General features: G+C 46.7%; 1 protein-coding gene across 4 annotated transcripts in view; it reads left to right on the top strand.

Moving 5' to 3' along the window:
• Window positions 1–8506: 8506 nt before the first annotated feature.
• The window catches only part of CUNH8orf88 (chromosome unknown C8orf88 homolog), a 49270-nt gene continuing 30482 nt past the window's right edge, over window positions 8507–27294 (top strand). The window contains exons 1-4 of one of the 4 annotated variants that reach the window (XM_073550516.1): window positions 8507–8539; window positions 17723–17821; window positions 18149–18219; window positions 19965–20052. In XM_073550516.1, the coding sequence (XP_073406617.1) occupies window positions 17749–17821; window positions 18149–18219; window positions 19965–20052 (232 nt within the window). In that variant the 5' untranslated portion in view covers window positions 8507–8539; window positions 17723–17748. The other 3 variants (XM_073550514.1, XM_073550515.1, XM_073550517.1) reach the window with 3 other exon arrangements.

Raw genomic sequence — 27294 nt, forward strand, 5'->3', positions numbered from 1 at the left:
CTCACAGAACTGACTAATTTCCCTTCCTGGCCCTCAGAGAGCACTCCTCCCCCAATTCTGGTTGAGTTCCCTCTGCTGGCCCGGAGTGGGAACTGTGTTGCATGTTATGGTTAACTGCTAGAGAGTCCCTTCATTGCTTCCAAGCCTGACATCACCCTCCCAGGAGGAAGGCAATGCCGCTGTGGCAACCATACTCCTGGGGGCACCACAGCAGCAATGATGTTGAAGCTCCCCACAGGTGGAGCTGTAGTCCCAGGGCAGTGTAGATGAGGTTGGCGAGTGGGGAGATCGTGTAAAGAAGTAGATGTAGCAGAGCCGGGTGTAAGGCGCAAGAATAAGTGGAGGACACAAGAGCATGTAGTTCCAAGGCTTTACTCAGTCTGGTGCACACAGATTCCCGCTTCGGTGCTGTGTCCTCCAGGTCAGGGGCTCAGCCAACTCCCAGGCAAGGTAAAGTACACCTTTCCAGCACTCCTCCAACATGTGCCTTCTCTGAATGTCTCCACACTAGCGCCTAATCTGAAGTACTTGTAGTTGCGTATTAAACTCAAGTTCCTCCTTCTTGATGTTACTTAAAACTCTACTTGTACAGCAGACAGCTGTAGCCTGCTTTGGAGACTTCTTGCTATCATGTCCCGGCTCTCTCACGTTGCTGTTGTGCCGCCAAGTCTTAGGCTATGTGCACATGCTGCAAATTCTGCTGCGGTTCCGCAGCGTTTTTGGCCCTGCGGAACTGCAGCAGTTCCGCAGACATGGTACAGTACCATGTTACCCTATGGGTTTTAAAAACCGCTGTGCTCACGCTGCGGTTTTTTCCACGTGGTTTTGCTGCGGTTTATAAACCGCAGCATGTCAATTGTTTCTGCGGATTCCGCTGCGGTTTCACACCTTTAACATAGTAGAGGTGTGAAACCGCAGGTCATTTTACCTGCGGTTCCACGCGAAAAAACCCGCAGGTGAATCCGCAGCGTGTGCACATAGCCTTAGATGGGAATAAAGTGGTGACGACTTCTATTCCTCAGGTTTCTGCTGCAGGAACATCAGTATCCATACAACCTTGGGGACCGGACCCCGGCCATGCACTTCAAACTTGAGGAAGGGCTCTGCTCTGACCCTAGTCCTAGTCTTCTCCTTACGTTCTGTACTAAACTATCTTCCTTCTGAAGAATCAGGCTTTCTATGGCTCTTTCCTGTGCCAGCAGCTCCAGGACACAGGAGTCTGCTGCAGCACTTTTTTCACTCCATCCCTCTCTGAGGATCTTCTCTCACAGACTGACCTTTTCCTAATATTCTCCCTCTTGTGCAGTCTAAGCTCCACCCACCTCCCAGCACTATTCGTGTTCCAAGCAGGGAGCCACCAAGGTTGCTCTGCTACACTACTGGTGTGCGTGTGGGATGCAAGTGTTAGAGTGTGGTCAGGTGTCTTCACCTTACCTGGATAGTTGTGTACCACACCTCAGGAGGAGGTGCAGTACCTCGGTTGCGACTGAACCCTCAGGGGCGCCACATTTCTCATCTGCGTCGGTGAGCTCTTCTCCTTTGCCGAGATAATCCATCCACCTAACGTGTGACATATCCAGATGCTAATTGCACACATGATTATTTCTCACATGTGCCTTAGGGTGCTCACAATGACAGACTGCTCTAAAATATGCAGTTTTACAGTGTTTGGGGCTTCTGGGGAGGTTAGAAAACCAGTCAGTATCTGGTGTGACCACCATTTGCCTCACGTAGTACAACACCTCTCCTTCGTATAGAGTTGATCAGGTTGTTGATTGTGGCCTGTGGAGTGTTGGTCTGCTCCTCTTCAATGGCTGTGCGAAGTCGTTGGACGTGACCACACTGTCATCTACGCCACCAACAGATCATGTTTTCAGGATTTCCTTAGTATTGCTCAAGTGATAATTGCTTCACCTGTGCAATACAAAGGAAATCCTGAAAACATGATCTGTTGGTGGGCCTTGAGGACTGACGTTAGGAAACCCTGATCTAGGCCGAGCCAGAGTATCCCAAACATGCTCAATGGGTGACATGTCCGGTGAGTATGCTGGCCACGCAAGAACTTCACACAGCCATTGAAGAGGAGCGGACCAACACTCCTCAGGCCACAATCAACAACCTGATCAACCAGCGACTCACTTGGAGCAACAGGTACCTTATCAACTAAGCGTCCGCATCAGTGTACATGCAATTCTACACCGTACATTGATCACACTGAATGTGAACAGACTTTTATACCTCATCTGACATCAAGCTGCAACCTGACCAGTATCGCAGCCATCTCAGAAGGAAGGACAATCATCGACTGTGATAACGCCAACATACCTTTATATAACTGTGGTCTACAGCAGGTACTTTTTATACTGCAGGTCATTATATTATATATGGCTTATCATCCATCTATTTCTATTAACACGAATATATTCTCATTGTCTCAAATATTTGTTCACATTGGTCGGAGAGCAGAAAATCATCACTTGAGCAAAACATTGTGTTTTGTACTTTAGTGCTGAATTTACCTAAAAATTACATTATATGTTGTTATAATGACCTGATTGGGTGGTATTTTTGTAGTGGCCCATTACATTTACCCATTGTGACAAATATTTCACCTCATTAATATTTTTGCCATACTGCTTTTCTTGTCATGGCCAGAAGAGGACAGTATAGTCCCATATAATGTAATGTAGACAGATGACAGGCAATAAACCTCAACATATAGTGGTGGACAAAAGTAGTGAGAGGGACACAATTTTGTTGCTTCATTTTTTATAATGGCAGCTTACATTATCTCTACATTGTTATGAAGGGGGATCAGATGAATTGCAAAGTCATTCTTTACCCTGAAAATTAATTGACACAAAATAAACATTTCCACTGATTTTCAGCCCTGCTACAAAATGACGTAACTTCTCATTAGCTTTGGAGAAAGTGTTAAACGGGACAAGGCAGCTGATATCTCTCCGTCAGGCCTCATCCAGACATTGATCCGTGTTGCCAGTATGTGTTTTATCCTTATTTTTCACAAACAGAACACACATCCATTATAGTCTATGGTGCTATATGTGTTTTTTCTTGACACTGTGACTGTGCAAAACTTTCTGTATTTTATATCGGTATTTGTAAGGCAAAACCAGGAGAGGAACAGAGAAAAGTATAATAGAAACACGTCACCACTTCTGAATTTATCACCCGCTCCTGGTTTTGACTTACAGATACTGATGTAATATACTGAGCAAATACTGAAAGTGTGAATGTGGCCAAAAAGGGAGCTGGAGTTCATGGTATTTTGTTAACCTTTTACTTCCCAAGGAAACAATGACGTGCAGTCATTACTTTGCATTAAAAGGACTTTACAGCCAAGGATGTTGCTACTTCTGAGATTTCCCCTGGATCAACCATTTATCCAATCATCAAGAGCTGCAAAGAAACAAGTTTAATTGCTGTGAAGATGGCTTCAGGAAGCCCAAGAAGGTCCAGCAAGTGCTAGGTCTGCCTTCTTCAGCTTCTGGGATTGGTTTAACACCATTGCAGAGCTTGCTCAGGAATGGCAGCAGGCAGGAGTCGATGCTTCTGTATGCCCAGTGACGTGAAGAGTTTTGGATCTTGGCCTGTTGTCAAAATGGGAAGCAAAGAATCCACTTCACCCTGAGAAAAACAAAGGACTGGCATTCTGCGGGGAATGTGGGAGTGCAGGTATTGGACTGCAGAGGACTGGGGTAAAGCTATTTTCTCTGATGAAGCCACTTCAGGCTCTTCGCAACAGAAATTGACGTGCAGAGATCTGGAAAGACGTGCCACATGTCTGTCTCCACAGGCAGCTGTAGACACGTGGTGGCTGACACTGTGCCTGCTATTATTAAAGATGAATATTCACCGCTCTCCACTTCCAAAGTCCCAAGCATGGAGCGCAGTGAGTATTCCTGCGGTTGTCCTCGGCATATGAAGGTACATGATAGTCATGTCATGTGCTGTTACATGCTGAAATCAGATGCTGGCATCAGAACAGGATGCTGCGAAGGAGAAGAGGGAAGGTAAGTAGTAGTGTTTATATTTTTTGTATGAGCGCAGCATAGTGAGGGCCATGTATACCAGGATAGGTATGGGGGTGTGGCGCCCCTGAGGGTTCAGTCGCCACAGAGGTACTGCACCTCCTTCTGAGGTGTGGTACCCCACTATCCAGGTAAGGTGGAGACATCTGACCACACTCCAACACCTGCACCCCACACCACAAAGTAGTGTAGCATAGCACCCCTTGGTGGCTCCCTGCTTGGAACACGAAACGTGCTGGGAGGTGGGTGAAGTTTAGTTCGCACAAAAGAGCGGGAAGAGTTGAGTCAGTCAGTCTTTCATTCAGTCAATGAGTGAGGATGTAGAAGGACAGAGAGTGAGAAAGAGAAGATCCCGGGGAGAGGGATGGAAGAAGGAAGTGCTGCAGCAGGCCACAGTGATCTGGGTCTGCTGGCACAGGAAAGAGACAAAGAGAAAGGAAGCTTGATTCTCCATTGGAAAGAAGGATTTGTACGGAAAGTGAGGAGAATAAGAGAACCAGGGTTAGAGGAGAACCCTTTTCAAGTTCTAAGCGCAAGGCCAGGGCCCGGTCCCCGAGGTTGTATGGATACTAATGGTCCTGCAGCAGACACCGGAGGAATAGAAGTAGTGACCACTTTATTCCCACACAAGACTTGGGGGCACAACAGCAACTTATTAGTGAGCCGGGACTTAGTAGCAAGGAGTCCCTGAAGCAGGCTACATCTGTCTGCCGTAAAGTAGAGTTCATAGGAACAGCTGAGAGGAGGAACTCCAGTGTAACTCAGTACTAGGAGTACTTCATTCAAAGGCGCTATAAGAGGAGACGTTCAGAAAAGGAACATATGTTGGCGGAGTGTTGGAAAGGAGTACTTCATCTTGCCTGGAAGTTGGCTGAGCTCCTGACCCGGAGGACACGGCACGGATGCGGGCACCTGTACCTGCAACAGACTGTGAGTAAAGCTTTGGAACCACATGCCCTGGTGTCCTCCGCTTATTCCTGCGCCAACCTGCCCAGCACTGCTACATCCCTTGCGCATGACACTACACCATCTACGTGTCACTTCACCTACACAGCCCTGGGACTACAGCCCTGCCTGTGGAGGGCTATAACATCACTGCTGCACCACACCATCTGTCCCAGAGGATCTGTCTGCAGCGTTGGCTTACATCTCTATTGCCGAACTTCACAGGTGGCGTCACGAATCACTTATAAACTTTCACCACCATAAGCACACTGAAACAACCCCCTTTGCAATGGAGCCCCAGGGCCACGGACCGGGTCACTGCTGCCGTGACAACCCCCGTTGAGAAGATCAACCGGCCCGGTACCAAGTACCCCACGGCCCTGGTGAGTGAGGGCGCTCCAGGGGCCATATATACTAGTATGGTTGCCACGTATACCAGCATGGGGGACCATGTATAATAGGATGGAGATGGGGGGGCAAGTTTTCCAGGATGGGAAGAGTGGCCATGTACATCAGGATGGGGGATGGTGGCCATGTATACCAGGGAGGCGGCCATGTATGCCTGAATGAGGACATATATCTCAGGATGGGAGATATTACCCCTATAACAGTGTCAGCAGCAGCCCCCCCTCACAACACTGTGTCATGACCACACTTTTTGCTTCAATTTTTTTTTTTCTATTTTTCTCATCTAAAACCTAGGTGTGTCTAATGGTGCGGTAGTAGCGGTACATCTTAGGCTAAGTGCACACGTTGCAGAAAATTTCTGCTCAAAAACCTGAATCCCTTCCCAGAAACCGCTCCTATATTTCCGCGGCGGTTTTTGCGCGGTTCTGATGCGTTGTTGATGCGTTTTTTACGGCAGCGGTTTCTAAACGCATGGAAGAAGCCAAAACCGCGGAAAAATCCGCAAAATTAATGAGCATGCTGCGTTTTTTACCGCAATGCGGTTTTTCGCGGTAAAAAACGCATCAATGTGCACAAAAAGTGCAAAATGCATAGAAAAAGACTGCAGCTTATTTTTAGTGGTTTTATAGTGAAAACCGTGGTAAAAACCACTAAAAAAAGCTGTGTGTGAACACAGCCTTATAGTCCAAAAAATATGGTAATAGTAATAAAAAAAAGTATGATCCCCTTCATTTGTAAAACCAGCTGAGGGAAAACAGACAGCTGTGATAATGGTATTTTTTGACAGGGAAAAGGCCAATATCCATTGAGCTGCCCAGCCTATTAGAGTATGTGCCGACAATCCGGAACTAGCAGCGCTTTGGACGCACCACATGTTCGCTGCGTTCAAAGCGCTGCCTTCTATTGAATGCAGGTGAATCCGCATGTGTTCACTGAACCGTGTGGATTCACCGCGTCCAATACATTCTATGGGTGAAATTTCTCTTGCGGAGACTCGTGTCTCTGCAACAGATTTCTTTAAAATCCCATCCACTATGCTGTAACATCTGGATGTTGCAGGTTGGGTGCTGCACAAGGACACAGCGTCCAACCTGCACATTAATATCAGCCTGAAACTGTCTGATTTGCCTTATTTATTTATTATGCTTTGCTTATACAGCGTCATCTTATTCCACAGCACTTTACACACATTATCAGTTCTGTCCCCGATGGGGCTCACAATCTACATTCCCTCTCAGTATGTGTTTGAAATGCGGGAGGAAATCGGAGAACCTGGAGGAAACCCAAGCAAACTCGGGGAGAACATACAGACCTGTCAGATGTTATCCTTGATGAGATTTGAACCCAGGACCCCAGAGCTGTGGGGCTGCAGTGTTAACCACTGAGCCACCATGCCGCCTTTAACTAAATATTAAAATGGGGTGGACCCTAAAAAAAAAAAAGATGCAGGGTTCCCCTTATTTAACCCCTTAACCCCCGGGCCATTTTCCAATTTGCGCTTGCGTTTTTTACTCCTCTTCTTCCCAGAGCCATAACTTTTTTTTATTTTTCTATCAATATGGCCATGTGGTGTGGGGGCTTGTTTTTTGCGGGACGAGTTGTACTTTTGAACAACGCCACTGATTTTAACATATCGTGTACTAGAAAACAGGAAAAAAATTTAAAGTGCTGTGAAACTGCAAAAAAGTGTAATCCCATCGGGTTTTTTTAACCATTTTCACTCAATGCTAAAACTGACCTGCCATTCTGATTCTCCAGGTCATTACGAGGTCATAGACACCAAACATGTCTAGGTTCTTTTTTATCTAAGTGGTGAAAAAAAATTCCAAAGTTTGTTACAAAAAAAAAAGCGCAATTTTCAGATACCATTAGGGTCTCCAGTTTTCGTGATCGTGGGTTGGGTGAGGGCTCATTTTTTGTGTGCCGGGCTGACATTTTTGATGATACCATTTTGGTTCAGATACGATCTTTTGATCGCCCGTTATTGCTTTTTAATGCAATGTTGCGGCAACCATAAAAACGTAATTCTGTCATTTTTACTTTTTTTCTCATTATTACGCCATTTAGCGATCAGATTAATCCTTTTTTTTATATTGATAGATCGGGCGATTCTGAGCGCAGGCTGTTGCGTATCTATCAGCTGACATGTGCCCGGAAGGTGCGGGCTCAGCACCAGAGCCTGCACCAAACAGAGGCAGTCCGACATCAGCGTACTATTACGCCCAATGTCAGAAAGGGGTTAAAATTGTTGGTACCATTCCAAAAATTGTGGGTAAACACTTTCTTTCAAGCATGTGATGCTCATTCAAACTCACCTGAGGCAAGTAACAGGTGTGGACAATATGAAAGCCACACTTGAAACCAGATTAAAAAGAGAACAAGTTGACTCAATCTTTCCAGACAGCCTCCTCATATAGAGAATAACATTTCAGTAATTCCGTAACTTTTTTGTAAAACTTCACGTTGCACTTTCAGTTGAACGTCTGCCCTTATCGCCCCATTGACTTGTATTGTACTGAAGGTTGTGCCAGGACCTTCCCAGGAGGAGGCTTCAGGCTGCAGATTCTCCTCACCCTATATATATGATCTGAAAGGCCACGCCCACCATGTGATGGACATGTAGTGGCCACGCCCACCCCATGACTGACATATAGAGGCCACACCCACCTTGTGACTGACATCTAGTGGCCACATCTGTTCCATAAATTACCTGCAGGGGCCACGCCCACTCTGTAGCTGCATTATAAGGCCGCGCCCACCTCATTAATGATCTACAAGGCCCACGCCCACAAGCGACTGGCATTTAGGAGCCACTCTGTAGAGTAAATGCAAGAGCCACGCCCACCACAGAGACCACACCCACCCTGTGACTGGCATATAGTAGCCACACCCATCCTGTGAATTACCTGCGAGGGCCACGCCCACCCTGTGAATGAATCGTGAGACCACGCCCTTTCCGTGGGCGGCATCAGAAGGCCACGCCCACCTCATTAATGATCTAGAAGACCCACGCCCACAAGTGACTGGCATTTAGAGGGACCCTGTAGAGTAAATGCAAGAGCCACGCCCACCACGTGACCGAAATGCAGGTGCCCCGCCCACGATGTGATTGACCCATGGGCCACGCCCACCAGGTGACTGACAGGCGTGTCCCGCGTGCATTGTGAATGCATTACACTTCTATCGGCTTCCCGGAGCGGCCGCAGGCCTGAGGAGACAGAGGAGCCCCGGCACAGGCCTAGCTATGTATAGGGAGGCCATGACATACGATAGAGGAGGTAAAGCCGCTATGTTCTCAGCTCGCACCGCGCCCTGTACCGATAATGAGCCGCGGGCCACACAGCGCGGCTCCCCCCCCCCTTATGTGACCGTGGAGCCGCCGGTCGCGCGCACTACTTCTGTCACTCGCAGTGCGCGGAGGAGGACAGTTACTGAGAATCACGTGACAGCGCGCGGAGGGATCTGTGGCAGGTAAAGAGAGGACGGTCTGGCTCCTGAGGGGGGCGGTAGAATGGCTGCTGCGCGTCTCCCCCAGTCTCCGCACATTACACCGCTGTCTCTGCAGACCGAGGACACACACGGGCGGCTGCACGGCTTCTCTCCGCTTTGTCAGATCCTCAGACTCACGTCACACCTGCTGGTGTCACCTCACAGGGCGTTTCCCCTTCATCTACCGCTAGTGCGGAGCCGCAGCGCCCCTGGTGGTTGCTGGGGAAATAGCAGCCAAGTCCTTGTTGCCAGTGTGGGGGGTCACGGGTGGATCCCGGCCTGTGTTTGGGCCGCACAGGGGTTGGTTTCCCTCAGATAGGACACTATGAACACGTGACATTTTCTTCTTGGCCCTGCGGTTCACATAATTATTTGGCTTGTCTCGATGACACAAATGTGGTTTCCAATGGAGAAGTAACTGGGGATGCTGTATGTGTGACACTCCAGCAGGGGGCGCCCTCTGGACCTGCCTCCACAGTCTGGGTTGTGTGTGGCCACTCATATTTGCTCCGGCACAGTCTGTGGGACCCCCTATATTTTCGGGTGATCACTGCGGTCCAGTGTCGGACACTGAGGACATATTGTCCCTATTAGCGTTTGCTCACACCAAAGTATTTTTTTTTTTTTTTTTACGCTTTACTAGATAAATAAAAAAGTGGGGGAAATTTTCCTTGTCGCCATATTCTTAGAGCCTTTAAAGGTTGTTTTCTGGTGTCAGAAAAGCGGTGTGCCCAGGTGCTCTTCATTGCAAGAAGCCCTCAATCTGTTCTGTAGTCACCATCCCCAGGTCCGCGCTGAGTCTGCCGCTGCTCACTGTGTCCTATTGTCTGCAGCCACTAGCTGGATTCAGTGGCCGAGCCTCACGGCTCCCTGAGTGAGAGAACCCCCTTCCCCAATAAACTGCACCTGGAAACACAATATTCTTGACAGCGGAAAACCCTAAGGCTATGTGCACACGTAGTTTTCTGGTTGTAGAGAAATCTTGCCCTGTGGTTTCACACCTCATAATGATAAGGGTGAAACCGCAGCGGAAACCGCACAAAGAATTGACATGCTGCGGATTGTAACACGCGGAAAAATCAGAGGCATGTGCACAGCATTTTTTTTTTACATAGGAAATAATGGTACTGTGCAACGCAGCAGAATCCGCAGCGTGTGCACACACCCTAAACCTCACAACTGATTGCATTATAGTGTCAGAGCATTTTGCCCGCAATTTTAACAAGACATTTTCCAAAACGTTTCTAAAACGTTTGTGTTACAAAAACATAGCACGGAAAAAATAAACTGACTAAACAAATGTAGTGTGAATGAGGCCTGATTTAGGTGGGAATGTAAACCACTCTAAACTCAGAACATGTTGTGAACTTGTACCTGACCCAGCACTGAGCTGCTTTTTTACAAGTTTTGTTGTAACAATTGTAATAACAATTTTCATGTCCGGTGTCCTGCAAGTTACATTAGACTAGCTCTTATTCCATCTTTACATCAGAACATTGCAGTATCTAAAATCTCTACAAAGAGAGGTGTACTAGCACAAAAAATCAGTCAGCTTCCACAGCAATTCACTTTCTACAAGTATGAAGTCAGTTTTATCCAAACGTGGGAAGAAGTTGGTCTACAAGAATCGCATGTACATATTTTCCAAACAAACGGCTGACGATGTCCCTTCCATCTGGGTGTGTGAAAAACGGTCGACTTGCAAGGGGACGTGTTTGGACCAATGAAGCATCTGGTGAATGGATAAAAGTAACCAATCCCCACAACCACGCAGCAGAAGCAGCAAGACCTGAAGCAATCAGACTTGTCATGAGGCGGTCACCAGGGCAAGGACAACACAACAGATTCTCACAGAAGTCATTTCAGGAACCCATTCTAATGTTGTAGCACTTCTCCCAAAGAAAGCATCACTGAAGAGAACAATACGATTATCAAGGCAACTTGGCAATATTCCAAGGTTGCCCCAAACCCTTGATCAACTTGTTATTCCCCAGGAGTTCCAGGGGATCAATATTGATGGTATCCAGCAGCGGTTCTGGAGGCCACCACGAGTCCTCCCCTTCTTCCCAGCATCCTCTTTTTCTGCCTGATCTCATCACGGCACTGCGCATGCACAGTAGTGTCTTGGTGACAGAAGAGGCATCCTGCCCCCTGGATTGACTGATGAATGGAGCAGGAGTGGCGTCATGTCAGTGAGCGGCCAGGAGACATTCAGCCTCACTGCTGCGGCATTCATCATGCTTCATGGATCAGTGATCCAGGCAAGATAAAAAGACAGCCGGAAACAGGAGAACACGGCACGGGGAACCGCTAGTGACCCAAGGAGCTGCAGCTGCGACAGGTAAGTATGTCAGTTTTTTTTGTGTTCTAGGGTGATAATACTCCTTTAAGGCCAGCCAGAAGAGACACTGGGTGAGCTGCTGAAAAGGCAGCCACAGGAATCCCCAGCAATTGGGGTTCTGCATATTTTACCCCCAGGTATGTTCAGACCTTGATGTTTTATTCCCTGCATGTTGACCCCAAAAGCTGAGGGTGAAACATCTGGGGGCGAAACATCAGATGGCGACACATCCAGGGACAAAATGCTGTAGGTGAAACATCCGGGGGTGAAATGTGCAGGGGCGAAAAATCCTGGGGGCCAAATGTACCCAGGGGCGAACTGCAGGGGGTGAAACTTCCTATAACCGGAGGACCAGACCCTACAATGACTGTTTGTACAGATCCCTCCGTATTGCAGTGTTTGGTAATATGAATGCAGTGGAGGCATCCAGAGTAGTGATGAGCGAGTATACTTGTTGCTCGGGTTTTCCCAAGCATGCTCGGGCCGTCTCCGAGTATTGTGGCGTGCTCGGAGACTTAGTTTTTGCCATCTCAGCTGCAGGATTTGCGACTACAGCTTGAATACATGTGTGGAATGCCTGTTTGTTAGGGAATTTCCACATGTATTCAGTCTGCCTACAAGTCACAAATCGTGCAGATAAGGCTAGTTTCACACTAGCGTTTTTGAGCGCAGCAACGGCTTGCGCACGGCCACCGCTAAGCCCTGCCGCGCCTCTGCCGGTAGCTCCGCCTACCGGCGCATGACGCTGCATGCGCCCTGCGTCCCCTATCTTTATCCCTGGGGGCGCAGGCCGTGCGCAGTATGCGTTTGGCGGCGCAGTTTGGTTGCGTCGGCGCACCGTCAAAAAGGCGCATGCGCCGCCAAACGCATACTGCGCACGGCCTGCGCCCCCAGTGATAAAGATAGGGGACGCAGGGCGCATACCGGCGGAGGCGCGGTAGGGGGCGGGGCTTAGCAGCGGCCGTGCACAGGCCGTCGCTGCGCTCAAAAACGCTAGTGTGAAACTAGCCTCAGACGACAAAAACTAATTCTCCGAGCACGCCAAAATACTCGGAGGTCACCCGAGCAATGAGTATACTCCCTCATCACTACTGGTCTTATTGGCCCCTTCCCAGCTTAACCCCTTAACATCCAATGACAGACAGAGTCAGTCATTGGACGCTTCCCCCTGTTTGGTTGCGGCTCCGGCGATGAGCCTGCACCTTTTTTGGGACATGACAGCTGATTTGATCCACTGACATGTGCCCGGAACAGCCACGGGTGAAAGTGGGGCTGCAGCCCTGCTGTATGTGGCAGAGGCGATCGGAAAACTGCAGCTTCAAGTCTCCCATGGAGACTATTGAAGCAAGTAAAAAATACGTTTTTAAAAATATTAAAAAAAGATAAAAGTTTAAATCACCCCCCTTTCACCCAGTTCAAAATAAAACAATAAAAAAAATCAAATATACACATATTTGGTATCACTGCGTTCAGAATCGTCCAATCTATCAATATATAAAAAGAATCCATTCGGTGAACGGTGTAGCGAGAAAAGAAATCAAAACGCCAGAATTACTTTTTTTTTGGTCGCTGCAACATTGCAATAAAATGCAATAACGGGCGATCAAAAGATCATATCTGCACCAAAATGTTATCAATGAAAATGTCACATCGGCACATAAAAAATAAGCCCTCAGGCAGTCAGAGAGATCATGAAAAATGGAGATGCTACGGGTCTCGGAAAATGGCAACTTTTTCTTTTTTTTGCAAACTTTGGAATTTTTTTCTGAACTTTGATAAAAAAGAACCTTGACATGTTTGGTGTCTATGAACTCGTAATGACCTGGAGAATCATAAAGGCAGGTCAATTTTAGCATTTACTGAACTTAGTAAAAAAGCCAAAAAAAAACAAGTGTGGGATTGCACTTTTTTTTTTTTTTTTCCTGTTTTCTGTTACACTATATGGTAAAACCAATGGTGCTATTTAAAAGTACAATTCATCCCGCAAAAACAAGCCCTCACATGGCCATTTTGACAAAAAATAAAGAAGTTATGGCTCTGGGAAGAAGAGGAGCAAAAAAATAAAAATGAAAAACTAAAAATACCCCTGGTCGTTAAGGGGTTAATATCCATGGACCTTCCCAGCCTTTTAATATTGGCCCACAGCTGTCTGCTTTGCTTTAGTTATTAAAAAATGGGAGACTTTTTTTTTTTTTACTCATTCATTAAACAAGTGCTGTAAACTACACACAAGGCACTGCTCCACTTGGACCTCCAAGATTATTTTTTTTTATTCTGTTATGTTAAGTAATTTTCCTATCCATATCTGTTTGCAGGGCAATTGTCCTGTTCTTACCAACATTTTGCTTCCTTTTGCAGACCCCTAGCCCTCACTATGACCGTTTTACAGCACCTAAGTTCGGGTTCCCCAAACTGAACTTGGGACTAAAGTTGGGCCGAACCAGAACATCCACGGGTCCGCTTATCCCTAGTTCTGGCACATGAGGGCCTGTGGAAGGGGCCTCCATGACTGCCTTCTTAGTCCTGATAGGAAGCCCAGTCTGTTACTAGGCTGCATAGGAACATGACATTATCGCTATATACTGCAATAATACTATATTGTATTCACCGTCATTTCCGGTTTTCTTCTGTTTTCCAGCACATTGTTTGGTAATATCAATAGGCCTCCGATATGATGAGGTTGGAAAGTTTGGGCTTGTTTAGCTTAGAAAAAAGACAAAGGACTGTCATGTGACTTATTCCTTCCAAAGACCATACTAAGGACCAGGGGGCATGCATTACGGGTGGAAGAAAGGTGATTTACTGTTACAGCTGTCAGAATATGGAAGAGGTAGTAATGGCCGACACTAAAACAGCTTTTAAAAAAAGGGCTGGATGATTTCCTGAGTACACATACCTTTGGGGGTTATAGATAACTTGGCGACAAAAAATGTATAATTGGTGGAGAAAGGTTAAACTTGATGGACCGAGGTCTTTTTTTCAGCATATGTAACTATTGTAAAACTACAACTCGTTCTGCAAAAAAAAATAAAACATCCCTCATACGGCTATTGCTAGAGGGAAAATTAAAAAAAAAAAAAAAAAAAAAAGGTTATGGGGAGGGAAAAAAAAACAAAATTGTGAAAAAAATAGCTGGCTGTTGTGATAAGGGGCTCAGGCTCCTCTTTGGCAGCTGGCCACTTTTGGGGATTGATGATATTTGGTACCACAGTTGGGACCCTCTGATGCTGGAGGGGGTGCTGTGCAGTTTCATTAGAGGAGCATAATATAGCGTAAGTTGATGTTGGAGCACATTTGAGTACAGAGGTGGGCGTATTATTGGTGGTCATGTCCACCTCCAAAGCAGCTTGTGCCACACACATTGCTTAAAGGGAACCTGTTAGCTGTTTTGGCCGATACAAGATGCGGCCACAGCCTTTCAGGGCTTATCTACAGCATTCTATAATGCTGTAGATAAGCCCCCGATCCGACCTGCAAGTGAAGATCCGCCTTCAGCGGTCACGTGATACCGCTCATTACCATTCATGAGTTTAATGAGCGGTACCACGTGACCGCTGAAGGCAGGAAGGGAAACGATGGAGAAGCGAGGGGGCTGCAGAGAGTGCCAGGATGGGTGAGTATGATCTGTGATAGCCCCAAAAAATGGGCTGAAAATCTCGGCTTATACACAAGTATGTACGGTACATTGAGAGTTGGGGAATATTGCCTGAGTTGTTCCTCAGAGTTGGGGAACATTGCCTGAGCAAAAAGAATCAACTGTTTTTCCTGGATAACCTTGTATGCGGCTTGATTCATACGTCCTTCGCAAAGATCACCCTGTCCAATTCTAGCCTTTCTGAAGCATCCACAGATCATCACTGATCCTCCTCCAAATTTCACTGTGGGTGCAAGACACTGAATCCTTGTATGCCTCTCCAGGTCTCCGTCTAACAATTAGACAACCAGGTGTTGGGCAAAGCTGAAAATTAGACTCATCAGAGAAGATTACCTTACTCCAGTCCTCTATGGTCCAATCCTTATGGTCTTTGGCAAACTTCAGCCTGGCTCTCCTTTGCTTCTCATTGATGAAAGGCTTTTTATACCTTTACATGACTTGAGCCCTGCCTCTAGGAGCCTGTTAAGAACTGTTCTTGCCATGCGCTTCACCCCAGCTGTCATTTGCCCTTCCTTTTGTAGGTCACTTGATGTCATCCTGCGGTGTCTGAGTGACATTTGAATAAGAAGATGGTCATCCTGTTCAGTGGAGAGTCGTTTTCGCCCTCTGCCGGTCTGAAGCTTTGTTGTCCCCTAGGTCTGCTGCTTGACCTTGTTGTAATGGACTCCCGTCTTAGAAATTTTAAGGATGGAGGCAACATGACGCTCACTGTATCCCTCTGCTACTAAAGCCAGAATTGAGCCCTTCTTTTCCTCACTCAACTCGTTTGGCATGGTTAAAAGTTATTTTTTCATTCCTATTACTTTTGGGATATTACTAGCACTTGTTTTGCCATCCAGTTGTCCCATTGCAAGAGGATTTTGAGGTCACAGCAGGGATTTTTATACTTTCCTTTGTTAAATAAGATTTGGTTCAGGTGATCACCTAATCAGAAGCACATTAAGTAGAATGAGGTGTACTCTGGATGGAATTCAGCTGACACTGGATGGAATGGCTGTCAGACATGGTGAGAAACTAATTTTTATTAAACTGTGCAGTGGTCTCTTAATTTTTGCCAGAGCTGTATGGAGACCATATCAAGGTAGATACCAGTTCTGAGACCATGTAAGAGATTACAGCACAGTTACAAATGGTGACTTACAGGTGACGTTCTTTCTGATGGAGTCGTTCACTCTTTCCGTCTTTTCCATCTGGCCCAGACCGACATGACAACTTCTCCAGCCAGGACTCATCTACAGAGAATACAACAAAGACACATCTGACTTCTCACATTTCCTGCACCATCCAGATCTGTTCCCAACCTGCACAAACTCCTCATTCTGCTGATACCCCAATACTGAGCCACTGCTGCCGTATGTGTCCTACAGCACCTGCTGGGTGGTACAATAATGGCTCCTCTTACAGCCCCACGTAATACTGTCACCACTGTGCCCATTGCATAATGACTCCTTTATGCTCTCTAGATAGTAAAATTCCTCCCTAGAAAATATTAATGCCATGTGCTAGTGCCCTCCACATTTTGTCCCTAAAACGTAGTAATTCCACATATGCAACTTTGATGGTCACAATACTGTGTGCCCCTATAACACTAATGCTTACGTGTCCACTTAACATTTAATAATGTCCCCTAAGTTCTCCCCATGTACAGCTTCCCTATACACAGTATAATGTCCCCACAGCTCTCCTATACACAGTATGATGATCCCACTATTATATTGCTTAAATTAAGGCATGCCATGGTCACTGGGGGGTGAATGTGAGAGGATGGGGGTATTGTAGGGGCTGAAGTGGGGGAGGGGGTACAAGACATGGGGGGTGAATATGAGAGGATGAGGGTATTGCTGGGGATGGGGCACTGGAGGTGAATGTGAGAGGATGGAGGTATTGTGGGGGCTGAAGTGAGGGAGGGGGTACAGAGCACTGAGGGGCTGATTATTGTATTGTTAGATAATATGCACTCTATAACATGTAATAGTTGCTGTCTGGGGGGCTGGAGATGGGGAGGTAGGGGGCTTTTTACACTTACCAGCTGGGTCTTTTATGAGTATTAGTACAAAAAGCTCCCATATAGTAACCATGAGCTGCATCATATTTTGCACCACTCCAGCATTTATTTTAATTTTACCACTGGAGTGGCGCTTAAAATCCAAGACCTCTACGGACTGTCTGGTATTCACCCTCCGGCGTTTTCATTGTTTTCATCGCCGCTCGGCTCCATCTCCTGCAGTTTGTGACCTGTCAGCTGCTTCAGTGTTTCATGGAGTGGCGTGGAGGTCACTAATCAATGTGAGTCTGAGAGCCTCGGTCTGGCCTAGTTCTGGCCCTCATAGACTTTCGTTGAATGCTTGTGACGCAGCTTCCGGGTGTTAGAGCGTGCTGAGTCGACTGTCAGTCGGGGTAAGGGGTGCAGTTACAGCTGCCGCTCTCTATATACAGCGCGGTGACTGAAACCGTGCCGGTGCTGACTCCAAGACCGAGGCTGCCGAGAGGAATGAAGTTAATTTCCTTCTGGCAGTGTGACTCTCAGTGCGGGCGCTGCACAGTGTCAGAACACCGTTAACTACTGTGTTTTGGGGGAGCAGTGGGGACATCATTCTATGTATAGGGGAACTCTGGGGGACATCATACGGTATGTATGGAAGCTGTGGGCCCACCATACTGTGTATAGGGGAGCTGTGGGGACTTTATACTATGTATAAGGGAGCGGTTGGCCAGTTATGCTGTGTACAGGGGAACCAGGGGAACTGTGGAGGATATCATACTGTATTTGAGAGCTGTGTATAGAGTATAGGGGAGCTGTGAAGGCATTATACTGTAACATTATTTTGTCAGGTTATGAGTTGCTGCTGAGCAATAACATGGAAGTCGGAAGACTGAGGCATAAGGCACTTCAGCCAGCAAGACCGGTTAGTCGCACCATACCTGACAGTGGTGAGTACTCACACTTGTCCTCTTCCAATCAGTCATTTTATAATATGTAAGTGGTTATCACCTCTTCACAGGATAGATGTGGGGGTCCTGCTGATCCAGAGCACAGGGGTCTGATGCCCTGTAAGAATTGAGCAGTGGCCTCACATGTGGGTACAACACCATTCATTGCCCTTTTACCCTGAGGCTCTGTTGATATGTCGTCTATGGGAAGAGCAGATGGAGGCTTCATTATTCAGGGTCCTCCATCCACTGAACGTCGCAGCATCGGGGGTCCATGATCAGGGAAGCATGGATATGATAAAACAACTTTCAGTGTTTGTTTTGCAGGAGCCTTGTTGAACTTGGAAGCTAAATTTACCAATCACTGCAAAGACGACATTAAAGAGCATTGCAATCTGGTAAGGCGCGTTATCTGTGATGGCTTTGGTGGAGAACTTGCATGTGATTATGAAAGGTGTTCATGGGTTTGTGGGGGGAAAAACTGCTACATCTAAGGCCTCTTTCACACTTCAGTTTTTTGTATCAGTCAAAATCCGCCAAAAGGATGGATGCCGGATCCGTTTTAGAACTGATGACAACGGATGCCACCCATCCGTTTTTTTGACGGATCCGACAAATGAAGAATTTTAAAGGAATCGCAGCCTGGAAAAGGAGAGAGAGAGAGAGATTTTTTTTTTTTGTCCGTCAACCAGAAAGAATTTCAGGTTAAATCCGTGTCTGGAGGATCCGCCAGAGAAAAAAAGTTGCAAGCTCCGTTTTGAAAACTTTGAGGATGGTGACGGACAGCAACTTTTGTCGGATCCGCAAAAAAAACGGATGCAACGGACGGCAATCCTTCACAATCCGCCTATAATGAAAGTCAATGGGGAAAAAAACGGATCCTCAAAAAAAAATTGCGGATCCGTTTTTTTCAAAACCTGGCGGATTGTGATTGATTGTAAAAAACTGAAGTGTGAAAGAGGTCTAAGTGCTCAATGTATGAGCTGAATCTTATAGTCCTTGGATATCACCCCCCGCCAATACTTACAATATAAGTATAGGATTAGTAATGGATAGGTGTCTTATAGGCGCCTCTACGGTACTAAGCCTGGGCTTGACGTCACCAGACAATACAAAGGTGACATCAACCCCACAAATATGAACCCTGCCACAGAGCAAGTGGGAAGAGCTGGGCAAAGCGCCATAATTGGCACATCCAATAGGTGTGCCTTTTCTGGGCAGCTGTGGGCTGCTATTTTTAGGCTGGGGGGGGGCGACAATATCCATTGGCCCCTTACTGGCCTGAGAATACCAGTCCCCAGCTGTCTGCTTTAGCTTGGCTGGTTGTCAAAATGTGGAGGAATCCACACCGTTTATTTTAATTATTTATTTAAAAAAGGGAAAATCACGGCATGGGGATCCCTCTATTCTTGATAACGCTGACAGCTGACAGTTACAGCCCGCAACTGTCAGTTTTGTCTGGCTGGTTATCAAAATTACAGGGAAATCCAAACTGGTTGTATTTTAAATTATTTAGAGCATCAGCTGATGAATACTGCCATCAGCCACGCCTGCTCTCACTATTAGCTGCAGCAGGCGTAGGCCGATGTGAGTAGTAGTCCCATCTGCCGACGCCAGTGACCGAGGGTAAACTTTTTACCTCTGGTCAGAGCTGCAGGCTCACGCTGTTATTTGCCAGCATGTGATCCGCGGCTCTCTGACCGGTGGTAAAGACTTTACCGACGATCATAGGCAGTATTTGCCGCGCTGTCTTGCACATGACAGCGTGGAAAACACTGGATGTTTGGACTTTCCCTTCAAGTGAATGGGGTCCGGGTACTATTCTGGTACCCAAACCAAATTTTTTTTTTCAACTGTTGCTGAACCCACCAGACCCGAAAATCCAGAGGTTTGCCCATCTCTAGTGATGAGTGAACGTACTCGAATAAGGCGTTATTGGAGCATGCTCGGGTGCTAAGAGTGTCTTCGGTGTGCTCGAATAATGTGTTCAAGTTCACTTGGCTGCATGTCACGCGGCTGTTTGGCAGCCACAACACTTGCAAGGATTGCAGAACAAACGGGCATCACTAGCAAATACCATGCCGTCCATTAAAGCTGTATTCTGATTACATTGGTAATGTGTCCGTATCTTCTCTTGGTTTAGTGGCCCTCCACTGGGAACCTGCATGATATAGATAAGGATCGAGGAAGTGATAAACCAACAGAAGAACCAGCAGTAAATACTACAGAAGGTGAATCTGTGTTTAGCCCCTTACCGACATATGACGTATTATTACGCCGATGCGGCCTACAGTGGTGAGCGCGGGTCATGTGATCGCGGGTCACCGATGTGTCGGCATGACAACCCAAGGTCTCCTGGAGACCTTTATAGATGTCAGTGCCTGATTGCTGTGAGCGCCACCCAGTGGTCGGCGTTCATAGCAAGTCAGTAATTCAGCTGCATAGATGAGATCTGCTCATCGCCTCTATGTAGCTGAGCCGATTGAGTTGTGGCACCTTCTAGCCTCCTATGGAGACTATTGAAAAATGCCAAAAGTAAAAAAGAAAATGTGTTTAAAAATATATAAAAGTTCAAATCGTCCCCCCCCTTTCGCCCCATTCAAAATAAAACCATAAAAATAAAATCAAACATACACATATTTGGTATCGCCGTGTTCAGAATCACCTGATCTATCAATTAAAAAAAGAATTAACCTGATCGCTAAATGGCGTAGCGAGAAAAAAATTAAACGCCAGAACTATGTTTCTTGGTCGCCGCAACATTGCATTAAAATGCAATAACTGGGGATCAAATGATCGTATCTGCACCAAAATAATATCAATAAAAAGTCAGCTTGGCGCGCAAAAAATAAGCCCTTACCCAACCCAAGATCCTGAAAAATGGAGACGCTACAGGTATCGGAAAATGGCGCTTTTTTTTTTTTTTAGCAAAGTTTTGAATTTTTTTTCACCACTTAGGTAAAAAAGAACCTAGACTTGTTTGGTGTCTATAAACTTGTAATGACCTGGAGAATTATAATGGCTGGTTAGTTTTAGTATTTAGTGAACTTGGCAAAAAGCCAAACCAAAAACAAGTGTGGGATTGCACTTTTTTTGCAATTTCACTGCACTTGGAATTTGTTTCCCTTTTTCTAGTACATGACATGCTAAAACCAATAATGTCGTTCAAAAGTACAACTCGTCCGGCAAAAAGTAAGCCCTCACACGGCCATATTGACAAAAAAATAAAAAAGTTATGACTCTGGGAAGAAGGGGAGCGAAAAACGAAAACGTAAAACCAAAAAAAGCTCCGGGGGTTAAGGGGTTAAAGTCTATTGTATGCCTGTACGCCTCTCACCGCCGGGGGCCGCTTGTGTAAACTTTTTACCATTGGTTTTCAATGTACAGACACAAAGCTGACCTTCCTGCCCCTGCACTATATCGGTCTATAAGAGGCACATCACTGACCATAGCAGATTGTTAGCTCACCTCTGCTGCTCCACTGTGTAGTATTGTTAGTAATTAGCTGCTTATGCTAAGGCTTTAGCACCTGTCTGAAAGGCCTGAATGAGTATTCCCAGCTAGAGACTTACAGCCGAAATCAAAATTATTCAACCCCCATTGCCAGCTGAGTTTGTTAGTAATAGGATTTTACTTTGTTTCTTACCCGCCCATGTCTTTCTCTGTGCAGCTTACCAGCTGAGTCTTTTCGTAGTATTAGTATAAAAACCCCCATTAGTAACCATGAGCTGCATCACATCGACACCTATAAGTACCTTGGTGTGATCCTCAATAATAAGCTTGACTGGGCCCATCACTTGGATGCAGTGTACAGGAAGAGCCAAAGCAGGCTTTATCTGCTCAGAAGGCTGAGAGCCTTCGGAGTTAGGGGGGCACTCCTTGCATCCTTCGTCAACTCTGTTGTGACATCAGTCATCTTGGGCACTCCTTGCATCCTTCTTCAACTCTGTTGTGGCATCAGTCATCTTCTTTGGTGTGGCGTGCTGGGGTAGTGGCATATCAACCAGGGATAGGAATAGGCTGGACAAACTGATTAGAAGGGCCAGCTCTGTCCTGGGATGCCCCCTTGATCCAGTTCAGGAAGTAGGCGACAGGAGGATACTGGCCAAGGTGAGCTACATGGTGCAGAAGGATTCCCATCCCATGCATGAGACCCGTGACAAAGATGTTCAGTACTGTTAGTGACCGGCTACTTCATCCTAAATGTGAGAGGGAGCGCTATCGAAAGTCCTTCCTTCCTGCTGCAGTTAGGCTGTATAACCAGCACTGTCCAGAACGGAGAATGGCCCAAACAGTGAACTGATAGATCCAAAAGTTGTGATAGTCCACTTAATCTTTTTTTTTTTTTTTTTCTTCCGTATATGTACCTACCTACTGTCAATGTAATGCCTTTATGCATCTGTATCTGTACTTGTTCCTGCGTGGCTGCTGTAATGCTCTGAATTTCCCCATGGTGGGACGATTAAAGGATTATCTTATCTTATTTAAAGCACCACTCCAGCATTTATTTTAATTTTACCACTGGAGTGGCGCTTAAATTCCAAGACTTCTACCGACTGTCTGGTACTCACCTTCCGGCATTTTCATCTGTTTTCGCCGCCGCTCGGTTCCTTCTCCTGCACTTTGTGACCTGTCAGCTGCTCCCAGTGTTTCATGGAGTGGCGTGGAGGTCACTAATCAAGTCTATGAGAACCTTGTTCTCATCTAGTTCTGTCCACGTTCTGGCCTTATGACGCTGCTTCTAACTTCTGGCCAGTCAGAATCTGCGCTCACAAGACTCGCACAGAGACGCAGGACTGGAGCTGTGCCAAAAAAAGGTGAATGCGCCGGAGGAGGAGTATATGACCGGGGCAGGGGACTTGCCCTTAAAGCACCACTCCAGCGGTGAGAAAAAAGCCCTGCTAGAGTGCAAATTGCCTCTTCAGAAAGAAAGAGGACTTTTACTCTACAGCGCCACCTATTGGTAGTAGTGCTGTAGAGTAAAAATCCTCTTTCTTTCTGAAGAGGCAATTTGCATATTTTCCCAGAGGAGCATTGCACGGCGAATAAGCCTCCTTACCTTGACAAGCCAGAGCTGGTATGTCACTCTCCATAAGAGAAACCTTACCCCTTAGACCTGCTAGAGTGGTGCTTTAATAATTTATTAATAAGCAGACGGCCAAATCATGACACGGAGCGCCTGCTCTCATGAGACCCCAGTATCACTGGCGTTATCGGTCGGTCATGGACCCCATGTTTGCTTTGTGCTTGTGTCAGCTAGAAAGGTTTGGCTTCTCTCAATAGAAGAGAATTGAGAGAAGCCGAAAGAGTCTTCTCACATGACTGCCTGCTGACATCAGTGATGCTGGGGCCATTATTACTGTACATAGGGGGGACTCGGGATATTATTAAATGTCAAGTGGGGACTTAAGAAGCATTGTTTATAGGGGTACCAGTAGCAAAACTCCCGGGTGTTAAAGGGTGCTGAGCCGGCTGTCAATCAGGGTAAGTGGCGCAGTTACAGCTGCAGCTCTCTATATTCAGCGCGGTGACTGAAACCTTGCTGGCGCTGCCCCTATGACTCCAAGCGCGAGGCTGCCGGGAGGAATAAATTTAATTTCCTCCTGGCAGTGTGACTCTTAGTGCGGGCGCCGCCATTAACTATTATACTGTGTTTTGAGGGAGCAGTGGGACATCATTCTATGTATAGGGGATTTCTGGGGGGACATCATACGGTATGTATGGGAGCTGTGGTCCCACCATACTGTGTATAGGGGAGCTGTGGGCCCACCATACTGTGTACAGGGGAACTGTTATGAGCTCATTTTCACCTTTGATGTCCGATGAACTCCCTCTGCTGGTGAAAGGAGGTAGTGAAATTGATTTGTCATCTGAACAGGTGGAGTGTGATTGGACATCCAGAATCTCTGAGTGGATATAAGGCCGCCGACGCCCTGCTGGGTTGCTGGTGATCCTCTCTGCTCTGAGCTCTGGCCTCCAGTTTAGTCCTGTCTACTAAATCTAAGTTTTTGCTCTGCTATTGTTCCATGAGATTTTGTCTGGTTTACTTAGTGTTTGTGTTCAGCCAGCCCTGGTTGGGACTGGCTGAACTCCATTTTTGTCTCTGATCAGTTGATCTCTTTGCTCTGTTTTCAGAATATACCTGAGTGCTGATATAGTGATTTTGAAGTCTAGTGGCTTCAGGGCCTTTTCTATCAGACGTGTTGGACATTATTTTTGGCAGGGTTTTTGCGTGATTGCAGACAGTTGCTTTTCTTTCCTGTCCTATCTAGTTAGTGAGGGCCCCATCGTTTGCTCAGCCTGTCTTTCTGTCTGTGTTTGTGTTTTCATCTGTTTTCACCGTCAATACATGTTGGGGGCTGTCTATTGCTTTGGGGGTCTGCTCTGGGGCAGTTTAGATTTCCCCTTTCTTTCTTTAGGTTTATTTAGCTCTCCGGCTGTAAACGAGGTGTCTAGGACCACCGTAGGAACACCCCATGGCTACTGTTAGTTGTTGTGAATAGGATCAGCGGTCTGCAATCCGCTAGCTACCAACCTCTCCGGTTTTCTGGACTTAGCTTGTATTTTTGTTTTTTCCTCCGGTGACTCATTCATAACAGGGAACTGTGGGGGATATACCTGTTATGAGCTCATTTTCTGCTCCACCAGCTGGGAGTTCTTCTTCCGTTCTCCCTCTGGTAGTGACAGGAGGTAGTGAGGTTAGTTTAATTGGTAATGGTCTGCCACCTGACGAGGAGGATTGTGATTGGATCTCTGGAGTATCAGACTGGATATAAGACAGCCAACGCCCTATCCTGTTGCTGGTGATTCAGTCTGTTTCTCAGGTCTTGGACTTCAGCTCTGCTCCAGTCATCTCAAGTTAAGTTTGTTTTTTGCTAATGTTCACACTTGCTCTTGTTGGTCAACTCAGTTTTTGTGTAGTCACCCAGCCCGGCTGGGTTGTGCTGAATTTCCACTCTTATTTACCTGTATTTGCCAATTTGCCTTTTTGTCCTTTATTAGATTGGCCTCTTTTTGCTCTGTCTCAGAATATTCCAGAGTGCTGATATAGTGGGAGAAGTCTAGTGACTTCAGGGTTAATTTTGTTATCAGAAGCGTTGGACATTATTTTTGTTAGGGTTTTTTGGCAGATTGCAGACAGTATCTTTCCTTTCCTGTCCTTTCAAGTTAGTTTGGCCCCATCGTTTGCTCAGCCTATTTTTCTGCCTTTGTTTGTGTTTTCATCTTGCTTCACCATCAATACATGTGGGGGGCTGTCTTTCCTTTGGGGTCTGCTCTGGGAAGTTAGTTTTCCTCTTTTAGGCTTATTTAGCTCTCTGGTTGTGACGAGGAGTCCAGGACCACCGTAGGCACGCTCCACGACTGCTTCTAGTTGTGTGTTAAGATCAGGGCTCTGCAGTCTGCATAGTTACCATCCTCTCTGGGTTTCTGAGACTTAGCATGTGTTGCTTTTTTCCTCCTCGGTGACCCATTCATAACATATACCATATTTAAGAGAGCTGTGTATAGGGGAGCTATGAAGGCATTATGCTGTGCGTAGGGGAGCTGTTGGTCCATTATACTGTTTATAGTGGAGCTCTGGGGGCATAATACTTTCTACAGTGGAGCTCTGTCGGCATTAGACTGTGTATAGGGTAACTGTGGACTCATCATACTGTGTATATGTGGGGAAGGTGACTTGACGGACAGACCTGACTGGAAGTAGGAGGGGACGATTTGTGCACTACAGGCGAAGATTGGCAATGACAGAAAGGTAACAGCAAGGAAAGACAGAAAAGGGAGTGCAGTACCGAAATTTGACCACAAGATGGCAGGGGGAGTGTAGTTCACGACTTAACATCAGCTTACGGCTATAGAAACTGCTTAGTCATGGGGTGTGGGGAGATAGGAACCCAGGAGGGAAATTCCCAGTGAGAGAGGGGATAAATAGGACTGGTTGGGGTTCCAGGTGAGGTTAGTCCCAGGAGGAGCTCAGCAGAGGAAGACTCAGGACAGAAGACTGAGAACGGTGAAGAGCTCGACCAGGGGACTGACAGGAGAAGACAGTCAGGCGGGTGGCCCTGACACGACGTACTGCAGGACAGACGAGGCCCCGGAGGTACCGATTGGACGACGACCTCGGGCAGGTGAAGCGCTGGCAATAGATTGGTCTAGGACAGCCTCAGCGAAAGATCCGCGAGGGACGTCATCACGACTAAAGGAAAGGTGAAAGGTACCCGGGCCTGGAAACGGAGAGCTGTATAGGAACTGCTGTGCATGGCTAAGGTTGTCAGGAGGACGGCCAATAAACCCGGATCTGTTACAACTGAATTCTGCCTCCGCCTCGTCTTTGCATCGTCCGGTCGTGGTAAGCAGTGGACCACCCCCCCAATCCGGGCCCCTACCACATTTAGGGGAGCAGTGGGATCATCACTGCAGCCTTAGGAGTTACGTAGAGTTATCAAAGCTTCCGTTGTGTCCAGACCAGTGACTGGCTTTAAAGTAGCTCCCTGGGACTTGAATCTAGTATTAAATCCCTTTGAGTCAATTCATCTGCCACGATTAGGGTACTCGCCCTGTAAAGACCTTTTTTTGGGCCTTAACCTCAGCTAGACGGGTGGATGAGTTACAGGCCATCTCGGTTAATCCACCCTTCACAACCTTCCTGTAATGGGGGTATCATAAAACCTCATCTAGCTTTTTTTTTGCTCTATGCACACGGTGTGTTTTTGCAGCGTTTTCTCTGCTTGGATATGGGCCAAAAAGCGCTATGGAATCCTTACGCCAGCTAATTCAATGAGAATCCTGAAGTGCTGTGCACGCGATCAGTAATTTTCCTTGAATATTTGCAGTGTGTTGTTTTTTTTTTCTGCAGGACGTCAATTCTCAGTCAGTCAGTTCTCAGTCTTTCTGTGAGAATCCAGAATCTCAGGACGAGTTAGTTTTTCTTTCTTTTGGACATCAGGAGGTGCCTGTTTAAATATCTTGAAGTCACGAGCCCCCGGTGTTAGTCCTCATCAATGTTTGCATTGTTTCATGGTCCCAATAAAAGTAAGGGGGCTACTAAACACACCATAGCTAGGTGAGTTAGAATAGCCATAACCTTAGCGTGCTCAGCAACAGGACAGAATCCCCCTCTGGAGATTAAGGCTGATTCTACAAGAGCCATGGCAACCTCTTGGGCAGAGAGGGCTAATACTTCTATTGATCAGATCTGCAAAGCTGCTGTCTTGTCCTCTCCCTCTTTAAACACTACAGGTTAGACCTGAGATACTCTGATCTTTCCTTTAGAAGAAGGTCTCTTTCTGCGGTGGTCTCTCCCTAGGGATCTCTCCTATTTTAGTGTCTCCGTACAGTGCTGTGTAGCGAGATCTTATGCTCTGTAAACAGCATGAGGCGAATGGAGAGGTTTCGCTTTTTTATTCTGTTGGTTTCCTGTTCCTAGGGGGCAAATACTCTCTCTTCATACGGTGCTGTCATGGTTCAGGAAAATC

Source organism: Dendrobates tinctorius, unplaced genomic scaffold (assembly GCF_039654945.1).
Source record: "Dendrobates tinctorius isolate UK_male_01 unplaced genomic scaffold, ASM3965494v1 ptg000165l, whole genome shotgun sequence".
NCBI lineage: Eukaryota > Metazoa > Chordata > Amphibia > Anura > Dendrobatidae > Dendrobates > Dendrobates tinctorius.